Source organism: Propithecus coquereli, unplaced genomic scaffold (genome assembly GCF_000956105.1).
Source record: "Propithecus coquereli isolate 6110/MARCELLA unplaced genomic scaffold, Pcoq_1.0 Scaffold766, whole genome shotgun sequence".
In the NCBI taxonomy this organism is placed as follows: domain Eukaryota; kingdom Metazoa; phylum Chordata; class Mammalia; order Primates; family Indriidae; genus Propithecus; species Propithecus coquereli.
In genome coordinates, this window is record NW_012153796.1 from 234,785 (window position 1) to 252,106 (window position 17,322).

General features: G+C 44.7%; 1 protein-coding gene across 1 annotated transcript in view; it reads right to left on the reverse strand.

Annotated features, from left to right (window-relative positions):
- The window catches only part of SFXN1 (sideroflexin 1), a 55,670-nt gene extending 39,008 nt beyond the window's left edge, over positions 1-16,662 (reverse strand). Inside the window, exons 1-2 of the mRNA XM_012662452.1 lie at positions 16,590-16,662; positions 2,389-2,556 (exon numbers count right to left, since the gene is read on the reverse strand). Coding sequence (XP_012517906.1) covers positions 2,389-2,552 — 164 coding nt within the window. The 5' untranslated portion in view covers positions 2,553-2,556; positions 16,590-16,662. The remainder of the gene's footprint in view (positions 1-2,388; positions 2,557-16,589) is intronic.
- Positions 16,663-17,322: the final 660 nt, after the last annotated feature.

A 17,322-nucleotide genomic window follows, 5' to 3' on the forward strand; every position in this document is an offset into this window, starting at 1 on the left:
TCATCCTCCTGGGGATGAGGAGCCCCTGGCAACCACCATTCTACTTTTGTCTCTATGAATCTGACTACTCTAAGTACCTCATATAAGTGGAATCATACAATATTTGTCCTTTTGTGACTAGGTGATTGACTCAGCATAATGCCTTCAGGGATCATTCACGTGGTAGCATGTGTCAGAATTTCCTTCCTTTTTAAGGCTGAATAATATTTCATTGTGAGTATACACCACATTTTGTGTATCCACTTATCTGTTGATAGATACTTGGGTTGATTCTACCTTTTGGCTACATACAAATAATGATGGAACATAAATGGGTGTACACAGATCTGTTCACGTTTCTATTTTCATCTCTTTCAGGTACCCAGAAGTGGAATTTTTGGATCCTATCATAATTCATATGGTTTTTTTTTTTTTTGAGGAATCACCATACGTTACAGCTTTCTTATTTTTGAGCTTAATTTTACTTCATCTCTTAACCACTCAAGAAGGGTTTATGAAGAGTTTGTTTTTGATGCTCTTACATATTGTTTTGTTGACTTTGCAAATAAAGGCAATCTGGTATAAAATTCCAGGGTTACAACTCTTTCTCCTGAAAGCATTCACTGTCTTCTGGCAGTCAGTGTATAGATGAAAAGGTTGTGACCTTTCTGATATTTGTTCTTTTCTAATAGCTTCCCCCACCCCGCCCCATTCACGATGCTTATGGATTTTTAAAAGTTTGTTTGTAGAAAAAAAAAGAAAAGAAAAAAATTGCCACGTGTGAGTCTCTTTGCTTTGAGGTCTCTTTGAGACATGTTATTCTTCACCTGAGGAAAATCCCTTTCTGCTATATATTTAATATTGCTTATTTGCACTTTTTCTACTTTCTCCTGTAGGAGCACGAATTAATTATATCTTTAGTCGCCTTTCTCTATTCCCCTTACATAATCTTTCTTCCATCTTTCTCTTTTTTATCTCTAACACAGACTGGCAAGTAGAGTTCATGGCCTGGCCTGTGAGCTCAGAATGGCTTTTTTAGAGGGTTGTAAAAACAAACAAAACACACAAAAAGAATATGTGACAGAGACCGTGTGGCCTGCAAAGCCTAAAATATGTAAAGCTGGCCCTTTATAGAAAAAGTTTGCTGACCTCTGACCTCCACCCCAAGCTTCTCAGGTTTCTCCTCTGTATCTTCAATTCTACTTTGTCACGGGGCCATTTCTGATATTAGTTCTCCGCCACTGTCTTTAGTGAAGATTTCAATTTTCCAGTTACATTTTTAGGCTCTTGGCAATCTTCCGTATGCCATCTTCCTTTCAACTACATGGTGGTCTTTTCATCTCAATCTCTCCTCTTCACAGCTGCTTCTCCAGCCTCATAAAGAACATTTAATTTACTAAAGTCCTAAAAGGTGCTTCTGCTGGGTCTTCCTCTACCTCATCCTTCAGTACTTCCTCCTAAGGCCCCTGAGGTTCTGTCTGTGTCCTCCCTCTGTATGCATACCAGCACATGGCAGAATCTGGCCAGACTTGGGGTTCACAGATTGTCATTGGTTCCCTCGCTGACTACCTGGATGACCACCGAAGCCATCTCAGATGCGCTACTCATGGGCACGTTCAAGTGTGCAGCTCCCAGCAAGCCACTCCCCAGCTTCTGCCTGACGTCCCCCTCCTGCAGGAGTCGGCAAACTGCTGTGTGTGGCCTGTATGCCCCATTAGGTAAGAGTGGTTTTTACAATTTTTAAAAGGATTGTAAAAAAGAATAAACAAACAAAAAACCAAGAATAATATGCAACAGAAACACTTTGTGGTCCACAAAGCCTGAAATATCTCTTATATGGTCTTTTACAGAAACAGTTGCCAACTGCTACTTTAGAGCATCTCTACACAGGTGGCATCTCCTCCTGCCTGGCTCTCACCACTGAAGGAGTGCAGCCCAAATCTACAACCCCTGCAGGCACGACTGTCAGCGCCCTTCTCACTGGGCTCCTACCGACAGCGTTTCATTCACTGGGGCTGTGGCTCAGAAGCAACCGACCTACCCCTGATTCTTAGCAGCTTGTTTTTTACATGACAGCGTTTCTGTTCAGAGACAGAAAAACGCGTGGGGTTGCTGTATTGGAGAACAGGAGGCAGGGTGCCGGAAAAAGGGAACCCCAAAGATGGCAACAAGAAGAAGAAGGAACAACGGCCCAATCTTAAGGTAACCCGAACCCCGGAAAACCGAGGTAAAGGGCAACAAGTTTGCCAAAAGGAAAAAAAAAAAAGCCCTTCCAACCAAATTTTTTGGCCAAAAGAATCCGGTGCAAAAAAAAAAAGATGTAAAATCACTAAGTAGAGGTTTAAAAACAATAGACTAATTGATGATCTATTTACACATTAAGTCAAAAAACATAATCGTTAATATTACCTGTAATCATGTACTGTTTTTCTTGCATTCTCTAGTTGTTCGTTTGTTAACAGAATATTCCTAGGGTCGGTTACAGTGAAGAAATGATTGGCTCGTCCCACAAAGGTGCTTTGATCCCATCGAGGCTCCTTGATGTTAATGTTTGGTGGCAGTTCTCCAGACATGGTCCTGGATGGCAGAGTCGAACAGACAAGTCCGTGTAAGGCTTACACGGTCACTACATATTCTGTAACTTTATTAGTCACACGAAATCTCCAAGTAAAGATTTATGTATCCTCTTCCTATTTATAAGGATAATGTTGCTATAAACGGCAGAAAGACCACTGAAATTCAAAGCTAACTTTGTCTACAAATCTCAGTTGATCTGCACCAAATTTCAAGTTTCCTGCATTATTTCTCTTTATAAGTGCATAGTATTTCAACATTCCTTACTTGTTGGATACCTAGAAATACTCTAGAGAAAATAAAAATATAAAAAGTTTAAAAATAGTATCAGCAGTGGCAGGGTCTGATGTTTGAACCCATTTTTCTGGGGGAAACAAGTAATGTCAAACTACTACTGCATTCTGGCCTACTGAAAGTGTTATTTCTACCAGTAAAAGTGACTAATGATGCAAAAAAGAAAAAAAAGTGGGCTTAAATACTAAGAATTACACAATTAAAAAAAGATCCAGATTCATTTAGCCTTCTTTAGTACAAAAACCACCTATCAAAAATTAAAAATTATGTTCTTCAATCTACCAGGAACATAGTGGGAAAAACACATTCTGACAGCCCCGTGAATAAGAATAACACTGTAGCATATAATTATCCTCACAAAATTTTTATTTTCTGGCTAAAGAACCACCTCTTTTTTCCAAAAGTAATTAATTTCTTTCTCTGAGTAATACATGCTTATTTTAGAACTGCATTGTATTTTTGTAATAGATGCTTACTGTAGTGTTCTGAAAAGTATAAGCTTATTGTAGCAAAGAAAGAATAAGGAAACAAAATCTCCCATGATCCAGCCACTCTGAAATAATTATTGTTCATGTTTTAGTGCATATCCTTACAGATGTTTTTGATACATGTTATCATATAATTAAAAATAAGTCGGTATCATACTGTATGTTTCAATATCTTGATTTTTTTGCATTTATTTCATTAGCACCTCCCATGGCACTAAATATCCATTCTAGATACATAACATTTTTACTGTTTACGTTGTTTTCAGTTTTTCATAATTACATATCATGCTGAGCATTTGTCTACCAATCTTTTTCTTTACAGCTGGTGTTATACTCAGGCTAGATCTCTCTGCATGATATTAGCAGGTCAAAGCATCTAACCACTATGAAGGCTTCATACACCTGCTTTGTTACACCTGTTTCCGTTTCCTACATTTCTGATACCAGTTTTAATTATAGCTTTCTTTTCCAGGTAATTTTAAAATTTTTTTTTTTTGATGTTTCACAAGTTCTACAGTATATTAAGATGTCGGATGTTAATGCTGGGCACTCTTGTAATTTGTGCTTTATCAAAATCTCTAATTAGTACATATCATGGACCACGGGATCAAAATTGAACATATCAGGTCCACAGATGTGAGGAATCTAGTGTATGGAAAACAGCTGGGCAGTGACAGTGGGACTATAGAAATCAGCCCTGCGACCCCTGAAGCAGGCCGGGATGGCAGACACTCAGAAAGCCAGCTGCAAAGCTGGTGGGAGGCTGTACTTCTCCCAACGGCACAATGCAGCTATAAAGTGTCATGACTACTCCCTTTTTTGAGTGACCACTGCTTTTTAAAATCTCACTGAGAAACCTTGTTCTCTATAATCACAGATGGTCAGAGACTTTGCTGTTTGAAATCATAACAAGAAGAAGGAAACATAGTCTCACTCTTGACATAGAAAGGGGACTAGATTTCCAACCCAGGTGCAGAGTTCCAGAGTAGGAAATTTTTAGACACAATCCAAGTCTACTTTAACTTTGTAATTCCCAAAGAAACAGGGATGTGGGTCCACTTCACAGTCCAAACTTCTATACCCAGTCCTGCCTTGAGCCTATCAAAATACTGCTTCACTAAACTTGACCTAATCTCCACCGTTTTCCAAAATGTTATAATAGATCTGTCTCCTCCTTTGTTTGGTGAGACAGAAGGTTTCTCTGGTGTGTGGTCTACTCATTGCAATGAGCCAATAAATATGACTCTTGGACTAAAGGTTTAACCCTACAGGTCTTTAATCTATTGGGCTATGATAACAGAAATATCTAAATTTCAAATTAGAGCATATCAAATTGCCTATGTTACATCCAGGGATACAAGAAATATAATGCATGACAAAGAGCTGTGTCACTGTATGGAGAAATGTCTAAATTTTGAATTAGAATACATTAAACATATTATTTATAACACAGAAAAAGCAAAGCGAAGACTCCAATTCATACACAGGAGAGCAGTAAGTAGTTTTCGGAGTCGCCTACAGACACCTAGGGCTGTGCTGAGGCCTCTTAGCAACCTACGGGGAGTGGAGGGGAGTTCAGGGTCTGAGCCTCGAAGCTTGTACTCAATTAGGGCAGACATGCTTTTATCTGCCTTTTACATCTGTGTTTTATGACAATGATTCTTTGAAAAGAGGTTTTTACAGCTTGGAAAAATAAGAAAAAAGTTGAAAACCACTACTGGAGAAGACAATCTGAAGATCTAGAAGAAGATTCATGAAAGTCCAGAGGCCCTATGATTTTCCAAGCTTTTTTTTTTTTAATCCAACTTTATAAGTCATCTGATGTGCACTTGATTTGTGCTGCTTAAATTATGTGTGGTGAAGGATTTGCTTTTTTTCTCTTAACTTCCAATCCCCATCATGAACTAATAGTTTTGCAGAAATACAATGTAAAAAATTTTCAGAGAAATGAAATGAAAAAAGATACAAAATTAAAGCCTCTATTTTTAATTAGATTCAGCAGATATAAAATGAGTGTCAAACTGTTCTAAGAGTTTCTAATATTTATTTTCAATTTCTGTCCTTAACCTCAATATGGACCTGTAACAAACAGTTCATATTCTGGTCCACAGGTCACACTTTGAATGTACAACTCTGTATATAGTTCGAAATTTGTTTCTGTCCTTAAGTGTCATCAAATAAATTCCATACATAATCACATAACTGAATAAGAGATCATCTGGCCTGTCTCTTATTTCCGAAAGAGAAAATAAAAGACATAATTTTTACCCTCTAGTAGACCACAACTTAAATACAGAATAGAAGAAATTCTTAGCAAAAAAAAATCTTTAGCTTTGTTTTTTCTAAAATGTTTAGAAAATGTTGCTGCCTTTAATATTCACTTATTGGGTACCTACTACATGACAGATTCTTGGACTATATCAGTTAACAAAGACAAAAGTTCCTGCCCTTGTGGAGCTGACATTGGGTTGGCGGAGTGAAAGGGGAAACAAGAAATAAACAAAAAACATAAATGATAAATAAACTATTCCTTATATTGGAAGGTAATAAATGATTAGGGGGAAAAAAACCCAGAATGAGATAAGAAGAATCATGAGCAGAGACTGCATTTTTAAATAAGGTAGTCAGGGTAGACCTCACTGAGAAAGTAACACTGGAGCAGGATTGGAGGGAAGTGAATCATGTGGGTATCTCGGGGAAGAGCATTCCAGGCAGAGGGAACAGACATTGCAAAGACCTGAAGGCAGGAATGTGTGTGGTGTCTCCAAAGAACAGAAAGAAGGCATGAGCTGGAGTGGAGAGGGGAGACGGGAGAGAGGGAATGAGGAGGTAAGGAAGGCTCTGGGGAGGAGCTGAGGCTGGAATTGGACAGTGTGGAATCGTGTAGCTACTGTGACCTTGGCATTGTACTCTGAAGGAAATGGGAGTCATTGGAGGGTTCTGATCAGAGGAATGAAATGAGCTGACTCACAGGTTAAAAGGATCTCTCTGGCTGCTGTGAGAAGAGCAGACAGTGGGGAGGTGAGAGTGGAAGCAGGAAGAGCACTGCAAGGTCACTGCAGCGAGCCAGGAGAGCGCTGACGGTGGCTCAGGCCAGGGTGGCAGCACAGAGGTGGCCAGAGGTGCTGGAGTGCTGGGCTCCAGTGATCCTTCTGCCTCAGCCTCCCGAAGTGCTGGGATATTGTGTTGATGGCACCAGGAGGATTTCTTGACAGCTGCGATGTGGGATGTGAGGAAAGGAAAAAGCATGCTTCCAAGATGTTTGGTCAGAACAACTGGAGGACAGGTGAGTCCCAGGGAGAAAACAGGAAGTTCACATTTGCGCATGAGAAGTCTGAGAAGCTAAGAGACGTCAAGCGGAGATGTCCAGGAGGCAGTGGAGTATGCAAGTCTGGAGTTCAGGGAAGAGTCTCATCTGGAGATACATAGGTGGGAGTTGTCAGCACAGAGATTAAAGTCATGAGATGGGATCAGCTCCCCAGGGAAGGGAATGTAAATAGAGAAGAGATCAGAAAAGACTGAAGTCACAGCAAAGGATGCTGAGAAGGAGTGAAAACAGGTAGGTGGAAAAACAGGAGAGTGTGGCGTCCTGAAAGGCAGGGCAGGTAAGTCTATTGGTGGAAGATACTATGGTAGCTGGTTACTCTTATTTTTGTACAGTGAAGAGGAGCGGATATAACTCCCTGGTGTTAGTGTGCAAAGATAGTTGTTTTTGCAAGTTCTAAAAATCCTAAGCAACGGTGGTAACAAGAAGGGAGAGACTGCAAAGTCCATTAAATGCCCCCTCCTCGAGAAGCTGTTTATTTCTGCAAAGCTGCTGGCATAGACCAATGATTCTGAACCAATGGAACACATCAAAATCACCTGGAAGCCTTTTTTTTTCTTTTTTTGAGACAGAGTCTGGCTCTGTTCCCCGGGCTAGTGCCGTGGCGTCGGCCTAACTCACAGCAACCTCAAACTCCTGAGGGGCTCAAGCAATCCTTCTGCCTCAGCTTTCAGAGTAGCTGGGACTACAGACGTGTGCCACAACATGTGGCTAACTTTTTCTATTTTTAGTAGAGACGGGGTCTCGCTCTTGCTCAGGTTGGTCTCAAACTCCTGACCTCAAGCAGTCCTCTCGCCTCAGCCTTCCAGAGTGCTGGGATTATAGGCGTGAGCCACCGCGCCCAGTGGGCCTGGAGAGCTTTTTAAAATTTTATTTATCTTATTTTTTTTAGAGACAGGGTCTCACTCACTCTGTTGCTTAGGCTGGACAGCAGTGGTGCGATTATAGCTCACTGCAGCCTTGAACTCCTGGGTTCAAGCCATCTTCCTGCCTCAGCCTCCTGAATAGCTGGGACTACAGGTGTGCCATGACCACGCCCACTAATTGTTTTTATTTTTGGCAGAGATGGGGTCTTGCTATGTTGCCTGGACTGGTCTTGGGCTCCTGCGCTCAAGTGATCCTTCTGCCTCGGCCTCCCAAAGTGCTGGGATTACAGGCATGAGCCACCATGCCTAGCCCTGGAGAGCTTTTTAAAAAGACAAATACTCTCCACCTTCTATAGATTGTGATCCAGTCAGTAGACCATAATGCTAGGCTTGTGAGTGGGGCCTTCCAGCTTGATGGGCACCAGGCTGTGGGTGTACACGAAGCTGTGGGCCATTTCCTTCCCTGCATCTTTACCTACCCTGCCCCTGCCTTCCCTCAGCCCGACAGCAATCTGTGATGCTCCCTAGTGGACACCTGATACGTATTTTTCTCAGAAAATTGAGTACCAAGTAATCTTTCCTTTTAACTATAATTCTCACTATCACTATTTCTCCTTTATGTTTAACATAAATAATCAAAACAAAAATTAAGACACAGCTTTCACAGATTTCTAATTCTTAATAACAAACTGTCTCCAATTGGTTAAATATAAAGCAACATGTAGAGTGTTTTCATCAACATGATCTCATTTTAAAATATGGTTACTTTATAACATAAAAATGTTATCACTGCATGAGAGCTGGACAGATTCCTACAAATGATCCCTCCAATATGCTTATCATAGAGGTGTGGAAACTGAGGCCCAGAGGGAGAAAAAAAATCATGCCCAGGTTGCATGACTGATGCTGGTGGTAGAACAAACGCCGGGAGAACCCAAAGCAGGTCTGGACTCCAGGGTACTGGCCAGTTCCCTCTTTCTACTCAACACTCTCTTTTAGTGATTTTTTTTTTGAAGTATGGTATCAATTAACATCTACAGAGGACTGATATCTTTGAGGCCCCCCTTTTTTCTTTAAATAAAAACTTGCCCCCCACACTATGAAGTTATGCACTACAATAACCTTGTGGTGACTTTACAAGTGATGAAGAAGAATGCCATGGAGGCCTCACAAAAGTATCTTCTTTAACAGACAAAGAAAAAGGGGAGAGCTGGAGAAAGGAATCCTAATATTTTTAGTGTGTCTATCACCTACAGACCGGCCCCTAGGGAGCCCAAGAGTGCAAGCTCCTCCTAGGCACCAGCGCCAGAAAATTCTCAGTTCTCACGACTGTGTGCTTTCCACATTCTATGCCCATTTTACAGAAGGGGAAAGCAAGATTCTGAGATGTCACTCACTGTGGGGGAAGAGGCAGAGGAGCTGAACACCAGCTGCTCATCTTCAGACTCCAGTCGAATCCACCAAAACCCCGACACTGGAAGCTCCTCTTGTATGTACTTGTGGTGGGCAGAACAATGGCCCCCAAAGATGTCCACATCCTAATGCCCAGAAACTGTGACTGTCATCTTACATAGTAAAGGGACTTTGCTGGTGCGATTAAGTTAAGGATGTTGAGAGAGGAGACCATTCCGGATTACCTGGGTGGGCCCAATGTAATCCCAAGGCTCCCTACCAGAGAGGAAGGACGGCAGGAGAGGCAAGGCCAGATCCACGTGGGCACAAGCAGAGGCTGGGGTGGTGCCCAGCCATGAGCCGAGCAACGCAGGCTGCTACCAGGAGCTGGAAAGGGGAAGGAAAGGGATTCTCCCCGGAAAGCCCCAAAAAGAAACGCCAACCAACTCAAAACTCCGGCCGCCAAAAACCCAAAAAGAAAAAATTGGGGTGGTTTAAACCAACAAAACCGGGGGAAATTGGTAAAAAAACAAAAAGAAAACAAAAACAAAACAATTCCCCAGCCTAAAAAAGAATTCAAAGTGAAACGGAACGGCCCGAAAAAAAAACAAAACGGAAAAACTGGGGTCCCCTGCCCCCAGAATTTAAAAAACATACGGACTAATCAGGAATGCCATATTAGCATTCTCAGGAAAACAACTGATCTCAAACCAGATAAAACTGTAATTATTAACTACTATCATCATCCCACGTTTCCAATTAGACAAGCCTTTTTTATGCATGAACTTCCACCTTCAAGCATGTGAACAGTTTTCACTTTCTCCACTCCAAATAAACTGAAGTTTTCTAAAATCAGGAGTCCTACTTCTTGAAAAAACTTATTTCCTATTCCACGACGCACTAGTCGGCCGGGGAGCCACGCGCTGCAGGCCCAGGAGGGGCGCCCAGGCGCCGGGACCGTCTGCGTGGTGCCCTGGCCGGTTCCACCTCGTGCGGAGAGCGGGGCCAGGGAGCCGCACGCATCTCCGGAGGGCCTTGGCCGCCATGCGGGCGTCCCCAGGGCAAGGCATCCCGGACGCCGCGGGCTGGCGGGCCGCGTGGGGCGCGGGGTGGGCGGCCTGGTCGGCCTGCGGCCGGGCATGGCACACGGTCCGGCACACAGGGAGGTCCTGGGTGCTGGGAGATGGTGAAGGCTGGACTTGGTTTCCCCACGGTCTGGTCCCCGCATAGGGAGCGCAGCCGTCCCGCGGCTGGAGGCCCTGGACTTGCCGGGAAGGTTGAAATTGGGCAAAGACGAGACTTCTGTCTCGAGAGCTGTCCTTGAGCATCACTGACTACGAGCTGCTGACAGTTCTAGGGCAGATGCTTCTCAACTAGGAATTTCTGCAGGCGACGCCGCCGGAAGTCATCGTGTTGTACAGCCTCACAATGACACTGGGGACAGCATGAATGATGATTAAACCACAAATGGTTCAAAAGAAAGTTTTGGAGAACAAGGTCTTTATCTTCCAACTGCAGATGCAGCAAGAATAATGAAAAGTGCCCCTCAGAGGGCCAGACTGGTGCAAGCACGTGCGCGGTCAATCAGGAGCCGGCAGTGCGGCCGGACTCCGGCTCCCCAGGCGCGGCCAGTCACGCAGAGCCGCGGCCCGCGCCAGCACCTTCAGACACGTGGCTGGGGCACCGGGTCCCAGCCCACCGCAGCCGGACGGACAGCAGGAAGGACCAGGAGGTGGCGTTCACTAGCCAGTTGCCAGCTGGCTTAACAGCGGCAGAGGGTCGGCTGCAACGTGTTATGGTTTGCACGCTATATTGGCAGATTTTTGACGATTTCCAACAAATTCAGTTTTCGTGATCTTAAGAAATGGTGCGATGGGGAGTGGAGAGAAGCGACAAAGACATGAGAAGGAGACGACTGGCGACAAGCAGTCCCTCTGTATATTCAAATAGCTGTGATGTAGCTTCCTGGTGCTTGACCAGTTGAGGTGTTAATTCTAATTTAAGAACCTTTTTCATGAATAATTTTAAAGAAAAATTTAGATTTTAAAGGTATTAATTTTTTTGTATGAGAAAAAAGTGGGACAAAAAAATTCTGTGGTTGGCCGATAGCACTCACGCTGCGAAGAAAAATGACTTTAAGGTTTCATCACTTAAAGACATTCTTTCTCATCTACGATGATGTCAGCTACCTGAGATCATTAACACCTACAGCATTATACTGCATTTAAATGAATGATTCCTAAACAGGTCATTTTACACGAGATACAGGTTGAAACGTTAATTAACCCCTTTTTCTCTTAGTTAAGGTTTTATGTAAATGTAGTCTCACAGAGCCTCATCAAAATACATTTCTTAAAGTCTTTTTATTTATTCACCAACAAAACTAATTTATGCTTTCCGTATCCACTGAAGGCCCCTCATGTACCCAACACTGGCTTGGTCCCGGGTTTTGAAAGACCCAACACACAGTGAACAGTAAATTGAACAGCAAACACATTCTAGTGAATACAGCCTAAATTAATTTCCCCAAGCACACTTGTAAATGCCCTTCACATATAAAGCTTATTGTCTGTGGATATTACCCAGCTCCACTGATGAAGGTTTAAACTGAGTTATTAGATTACTAATCTGGGCAAATCTTATTGAAGATATGAACTGCGATATGAACAACTGGTGTTCAGATCTTCACGTATCTTTCAAAAATACCCATTATTTCAATGGAGTAAATCTGCTTTGAAATCTATAACAACTCAGGCAATATTAAAGCCAAAATGAGTGGCATGACAAAGATACTATCTTCATAATACATTAATATATTGTATACTATAGGCCTACTGGAAATGTTAGCTAACTCCATCATTTTTTCAAGGCATTAATTAAATTACATCACAATTTCACGAACAATTCTGTGAGGGCATTACTGCCTTCCTTCTAGGTTAGATACCTTGCTCTGCCCGCAATCATAGTCAGCACACGGGAGTGCAACAGCAAGGACCGCCTCCTGCCTCCTAGGTGCAGGAGCACCCCCACCACATATAATCCTTAATGACTGGTGAGCAGTCTGCTCCTATTAGGCAATGGTGATCAGTAGACTTTCCACATAAATTCACTGAACCTGCTGGTTAGCTTAGCTCGAATTCCTGGCTCTAAACCACACTTCCCCAACCTCATCCAGCTGTCCTATAACGTGGAATCCCGGGATGGAGGGGAGAGAAGGCTGTGTAGGGGAGCTACTACTGTGTAGTAGATATGAGTTCGTGCTTGTGGAGGCAACGTATCAGAGTTCAAGTCCCAGTTCCCCCAACTACTCTGTGACCTTGTACACATTATCTGACTGCTTCAAGTTTCCGTATCTTTATCAACAAAATTAGAATATTGCCTAATAATAGCCACTGGCATTTAATAATCCCTTATTCTGAGAGCTTTCCTTATATCATTTCATGTCACCCTTATCAAAATCACAACTATGGGACACAGGAGGGTGGTTATAAGGGCAATTAGCTAACTTCCTCAAGCACACGGCAGTGCCAGAACAGGAACTTAAGTCACCTGGCTGCAGGACCTCTGTTCCCCCAAGAGGTGCTTGTGACCGGGAAAGCATCTTCTTAGAGAATCTGATTCCGCAGTGCTGAGGTGAATCAGATTTTTAAGAGCCTAGGAATCAAATTTTTCGAAAGTACATCAGAGATGTTCTATCATCAGTTAAGTTTGGAAAAGATATATTGGAACAAATGTAAAAATAAAAACTAAATAAAAAATAAAACAAAAACAAAAAACAATAAAAAAGACAAAAAAATAAAAAAAACAAAAACTAGTAAAAATAAGATTCCTATGCTCTTGTTGGGGCAGTATCAATATTTGGATGCCTCCATGGCTGTCCACACTGGTTGCTGTGCCTGCTGTGGCTGGGGCCTGTGCATGGAGGATCCCTACCCCGTGGCCCATTCTCCTGAGCACCTACCCTGACACCCTGTGGAACACGAACTGGGCTTAAGCAAATACCATCCAGATTTGAGTCCTGATTCCATGACTTCCTTTCTAGACACGTCACTGGGTGAGTCACTTTACATCTCTGAGCCTCAATTGTCTCATCTATAAAACAGAGATAAGTGTTGGCTTACAGAGTTGGTAGGAATAGCAAACACAAGTGTATAAGAGGCCTTTATTAATCTTCATTAAATGTAAAGTGCCAAACAAGGATCCAAAACGATCCCCGAAGGTACAGATCATTACCAACAAGCCAGTTCTTCAGGAGTGGAAGTTTCTGTCTGCATTGGCTGTAGTCTTGCCCATAAATGCAGTTGCTGGTGGGAGGAGAATGGAGCTTGGATCATCCTGAAGATGATCACAGATGTCTAAGAAAAGAATTTTTCTCCATGATAAACTTTATTTATTTCAAACTTTAAGCTACATGCCAAGAAAATGCTTTACTTGGGAAAAATGAATTTTCTAAAAATTTCACAGAAAGCAACTTAGCAGGGAATGTGCTTTACCAGGAAATTAGTAACAGAGACCTTTTACCCTGGCTAAAGATTAACAATGATAACTAAGTTATTAAACTGAAGACTTGTTGTTGGTTAAAACTACTGTATTTTGAAAGAGTTATGAAAAAGTCTGATTCCCTAGTTTGTGTGGGGCCAGGCAGGCGTGAAACAGCCTGTTAGCCACCACTGTCCACTGTCTAGGGGATACAACTGAGTGCCCACTATGTCCCAGACACTGCACTTTCCATGCATTGTTAGATTGCTAAATCCTCTATTTTCCATATTTTGTAGAGTTACTAAGAGAAATTAAGTAGCATGCCCAAGATGACATGGCCTGGAAGTGACAGTTCTGTCTGACTTTGTACAATTCTGAGTCTCTGGAGGCCAGAGGAGATGTGTCCGCAAAGGATGATCACACTAACTCAAGGAGCCTAAAAAGCAAATTTACTAATTTATGTTTGGCTTCGGCTGGTCATTTGCACACAGCATTCCTTCCTTATTGGTGCGGCCACACAGAAGATCATATTATAGGTTATAAAGGTGAAACCCATGCAAAGAATTAGATTCATTCAAGGGAATTTTCACTCAGCAGTAAATTTGCGTTGCATACTCTTCACTACTCCAGGGATAGTTCTATATAGAGACATGGGGCCTGTCTAGAATCCGGAAGACATGGAGAATTGCTGCCTTCTGCCTTTCTTGCTGTCACTATTTCCTCCCCTCCCATGCAGATCCCACCATTCTACTAACTTTAAAACACCCGTGTGACAATACAATCATTGCTCATATTCCAGTCCTTAAGAAAAACTTTGGGTGCGGGTTTCTTAAGCAATATCTTGGGATGGGTGAAGTTCTTACCCATTTGCTAAAAAAATTCTATTGATTTTCACTTGAAATGGTGGTATCAGCCTGCGAAAATGATAAAATACTACAAAACTATAATATTTTAGACATACTCAGTTGAATGTTTTACCACCCACTTAAAAGAGTCAACTCACAGATGATATAATATATACCAAAGTCTCTGAAAATATTTTACAAATTAACAGTGGTTAATGAAAAACTTAGTAACTTGGAACTTTGTGTAATTAAGTGCCGGTTTGATATATATTCTAATGATGATTTTCCACTTTCTGGGCAAGAGTCAGCCTTTTTTTTCCTTTTTTTAAAAACGGACTCACTGCTACTGATTTCCCATCTTTAACCAGAAGAAAAAGTTGGTCCCACTCATGATTCTATTCCAACTAAATGCATCTCACCACTGCTGCAAAGGAGCGTGCGGATGCCTGCCTCCATTCCAAGGCACTGGGGAGCAATGCAGTTGGATGGTAGGTCTGCTCTGACGGCCACTGCCTGTCCTCTCAGCTTTCTTTGCAGGAAATGAGGAAGGGGAAAAGGATGTTTCCTGCCAGTTGGGGCCTTTCCACACCCATCCGCATGGAATTTCATGAAAGTTTCATAGAAAATTAAGAACATTCTAAACATCTGACTGATCCTGAATTATAACCACCCCTTGCTATACAAGTTCCTCTCTGACAACTGCCACCACAGATACAGACCCTTTCCGGAACATCCATGTGGGCTAAAGCCTGCACACTTGATCTAACCCATGAATACATACTTAGGGAAATTTATATTAGAGCTGAGATGGGAACTGATGGATCCACCTGTCCAAACACCATCATTTTTGCAAGTGACACCCCCGCAGTCCTGAGAGGAGAAAGGACCTGCTCGAGGTCCCATAACTTCTTGGTAGACACTCTATTCATCCTCCCAAACAGTTCCTTCTCATCTTACATGTCAAGTCTGAGGCCAGGACTGTGAGAGCTGCAAAGGCCCCTTATTGACTGCGTAACCTCTGGCACCTGTTACAATGCCTGGAACGTGGAAGCGGCTCAGTCAACGGGAGATGAACAAAGAAGTGAAAATCCAGAGGCACCCAGGTTAAAGGCTAGAAGTTGAGGCAGAAGAGGGATTAGGACTGTGAGAAAAGCATAAAGAAAACTCCATGGGAGTTCAGAGAAGAGCTGTCCATGCAGTAGTTAAGCACCCAAGTCCTGAAATCAAGCAGAGCTAGAATTTTTCTTCAAGCACTCAACAAATATTCGTTGAGGGCCTATTTGGTACAGGCAATTGCTAGGTGCAGGGGACAGATAGGTTGAGCACCACAAACATAGACCCCGTTCACATGGAGAGAATAAAACAAACACTTCCAATTAGTGACAAATGCTATTAAAGAAAAAAAGCACAGGAGTTGTGTAAGGAAAGCTGTGTGCTATTTTAGACAGCATGGCCAGGGGAAAGCATCTTTGAGGAGGCAGTCTTTCAGACTGAGACTCAGATAGCCTTGCACTGCGGATAGCCAGCTGTGTAACCTTGGGCAGGTTGTTCAACCTCTCTGAGCCCGTTTTCCCATCTGGGTTATGGAGACAACACCGGGTACCTCGGAGGGCTGGAAGAATGTAAAAGTAAACGGACCTGAATTACCTGGCACACATGTAGTAGGTATTGTGATTACCGTCATTCTGGGAAGGTTAGGGACCTGTGACACGTGGGGAAGATTAGGAGAAAAGCTTGCAAATACAAGGTCTGCGGGGAACCACTAATGTTCCAAGAACCTACTGTACTTACTGGTACATCTCTTCCCTACTGAATGCGAGTTCTAGGGCAGAGACCAGGCGGTCTCTTTTCTGAACCCCATCCCTGCTCTGCACCAGGCGAAGCCCAGAGCTAGGAGCCTGAGGGCTGCGGGGTCGCGGTCGGAGCCACCTGGTCACCGGGCAATTGCTCGCGCCCGTCCGCGCGGTTCCCTGTCCCCGCGGCAGCCATCTTGGGTGTCTCCCGGGTGAGTTTCGTCACGCTGCCGCCGGGGACAGCACGGCACGGCGCGCCGGGGCGTGGAGGAGGAGCCCCCTCCCCCTGGGGGCGAGACGCACCCCCCACGGGGGTCTGCGGAGCGCCGGGGCCTCGGAATGCTGGAAGAGGGAGCTGCCCGGGCGCGGCATGGCAGGGGTCCTCACGGCGCAGGGACCCTGGCCCGAGGCCAGCGAGGGGGTTTCTGACCGCGGGGCCCGGGGTCCCCCGGCAGCCGGGCCGCGTGCGTGCGCCCCGCCCGAGCCTGCGCGCCCCCGCCGGCTCCCCGCGCGCTTCCCAGCCGCCCCGGCCGGGCCCCCCACCCGCGACTCACCGCTTCCCCCGGGCCGCCGCCCGCGCCTCTTGCAGGTCCCACTCGCGCCGCCTCCGCCGCCACCGGAAGCGCTTCTCCCGCCACGGCGGCCCCACGCGCCGCCGCCGCCGCCCTGGAGCGCGCCCTCAGAGCGCGTCCTCGCGCGGCCGGCGGGCGCGCGCCCGGCCCGAGCCGCGGGGCCTGGCTGGGACCCCACCCCGAGCCGGGCGCGGCCCCGCGAGCCCGACCCCGCGAGCAGCGCTGCCGCTCCTCGCCCGGCGCCTCGGCTGCGCCGCGAACTCCCGAGTCCGTCCTCACGCGGGCGCGCGCCCTGCGCAGGCCGACGCCGCTGTTCCCAGTGTGGTCTCCCGCACGGGACCGCCTCTGAACCGTTCTGCATTCCGAGGGCCTGCGTGGGGTCGCATCCATCGCTCCTCTTGTCGTGTAAGCCAGTGTTTCCCAAAGTGTGGGAGCTTGGCACCCCCGGTGCCACAAGGTGATTTTAGGCGGTGCAAGTGCCAGGCGTGATTTATGTCTTCAAACAACAACAACAAATTACCCTGGCTCTGTTTTGGAGAACAGGCCGAGGGAGAGGCATGTGCAGGCAGAACAAAGGCCGTTTAGCGACACTTAACCAGGAGAGAGGGAAAGGTGTCGTCGACCAGGCTGGTAACGGTGGAGGGAGTGAGACGTATTAGATCCTGGGCATATTTCGAAGGCAAATGAAATCTCATAAATGGTGAATTAAATTACA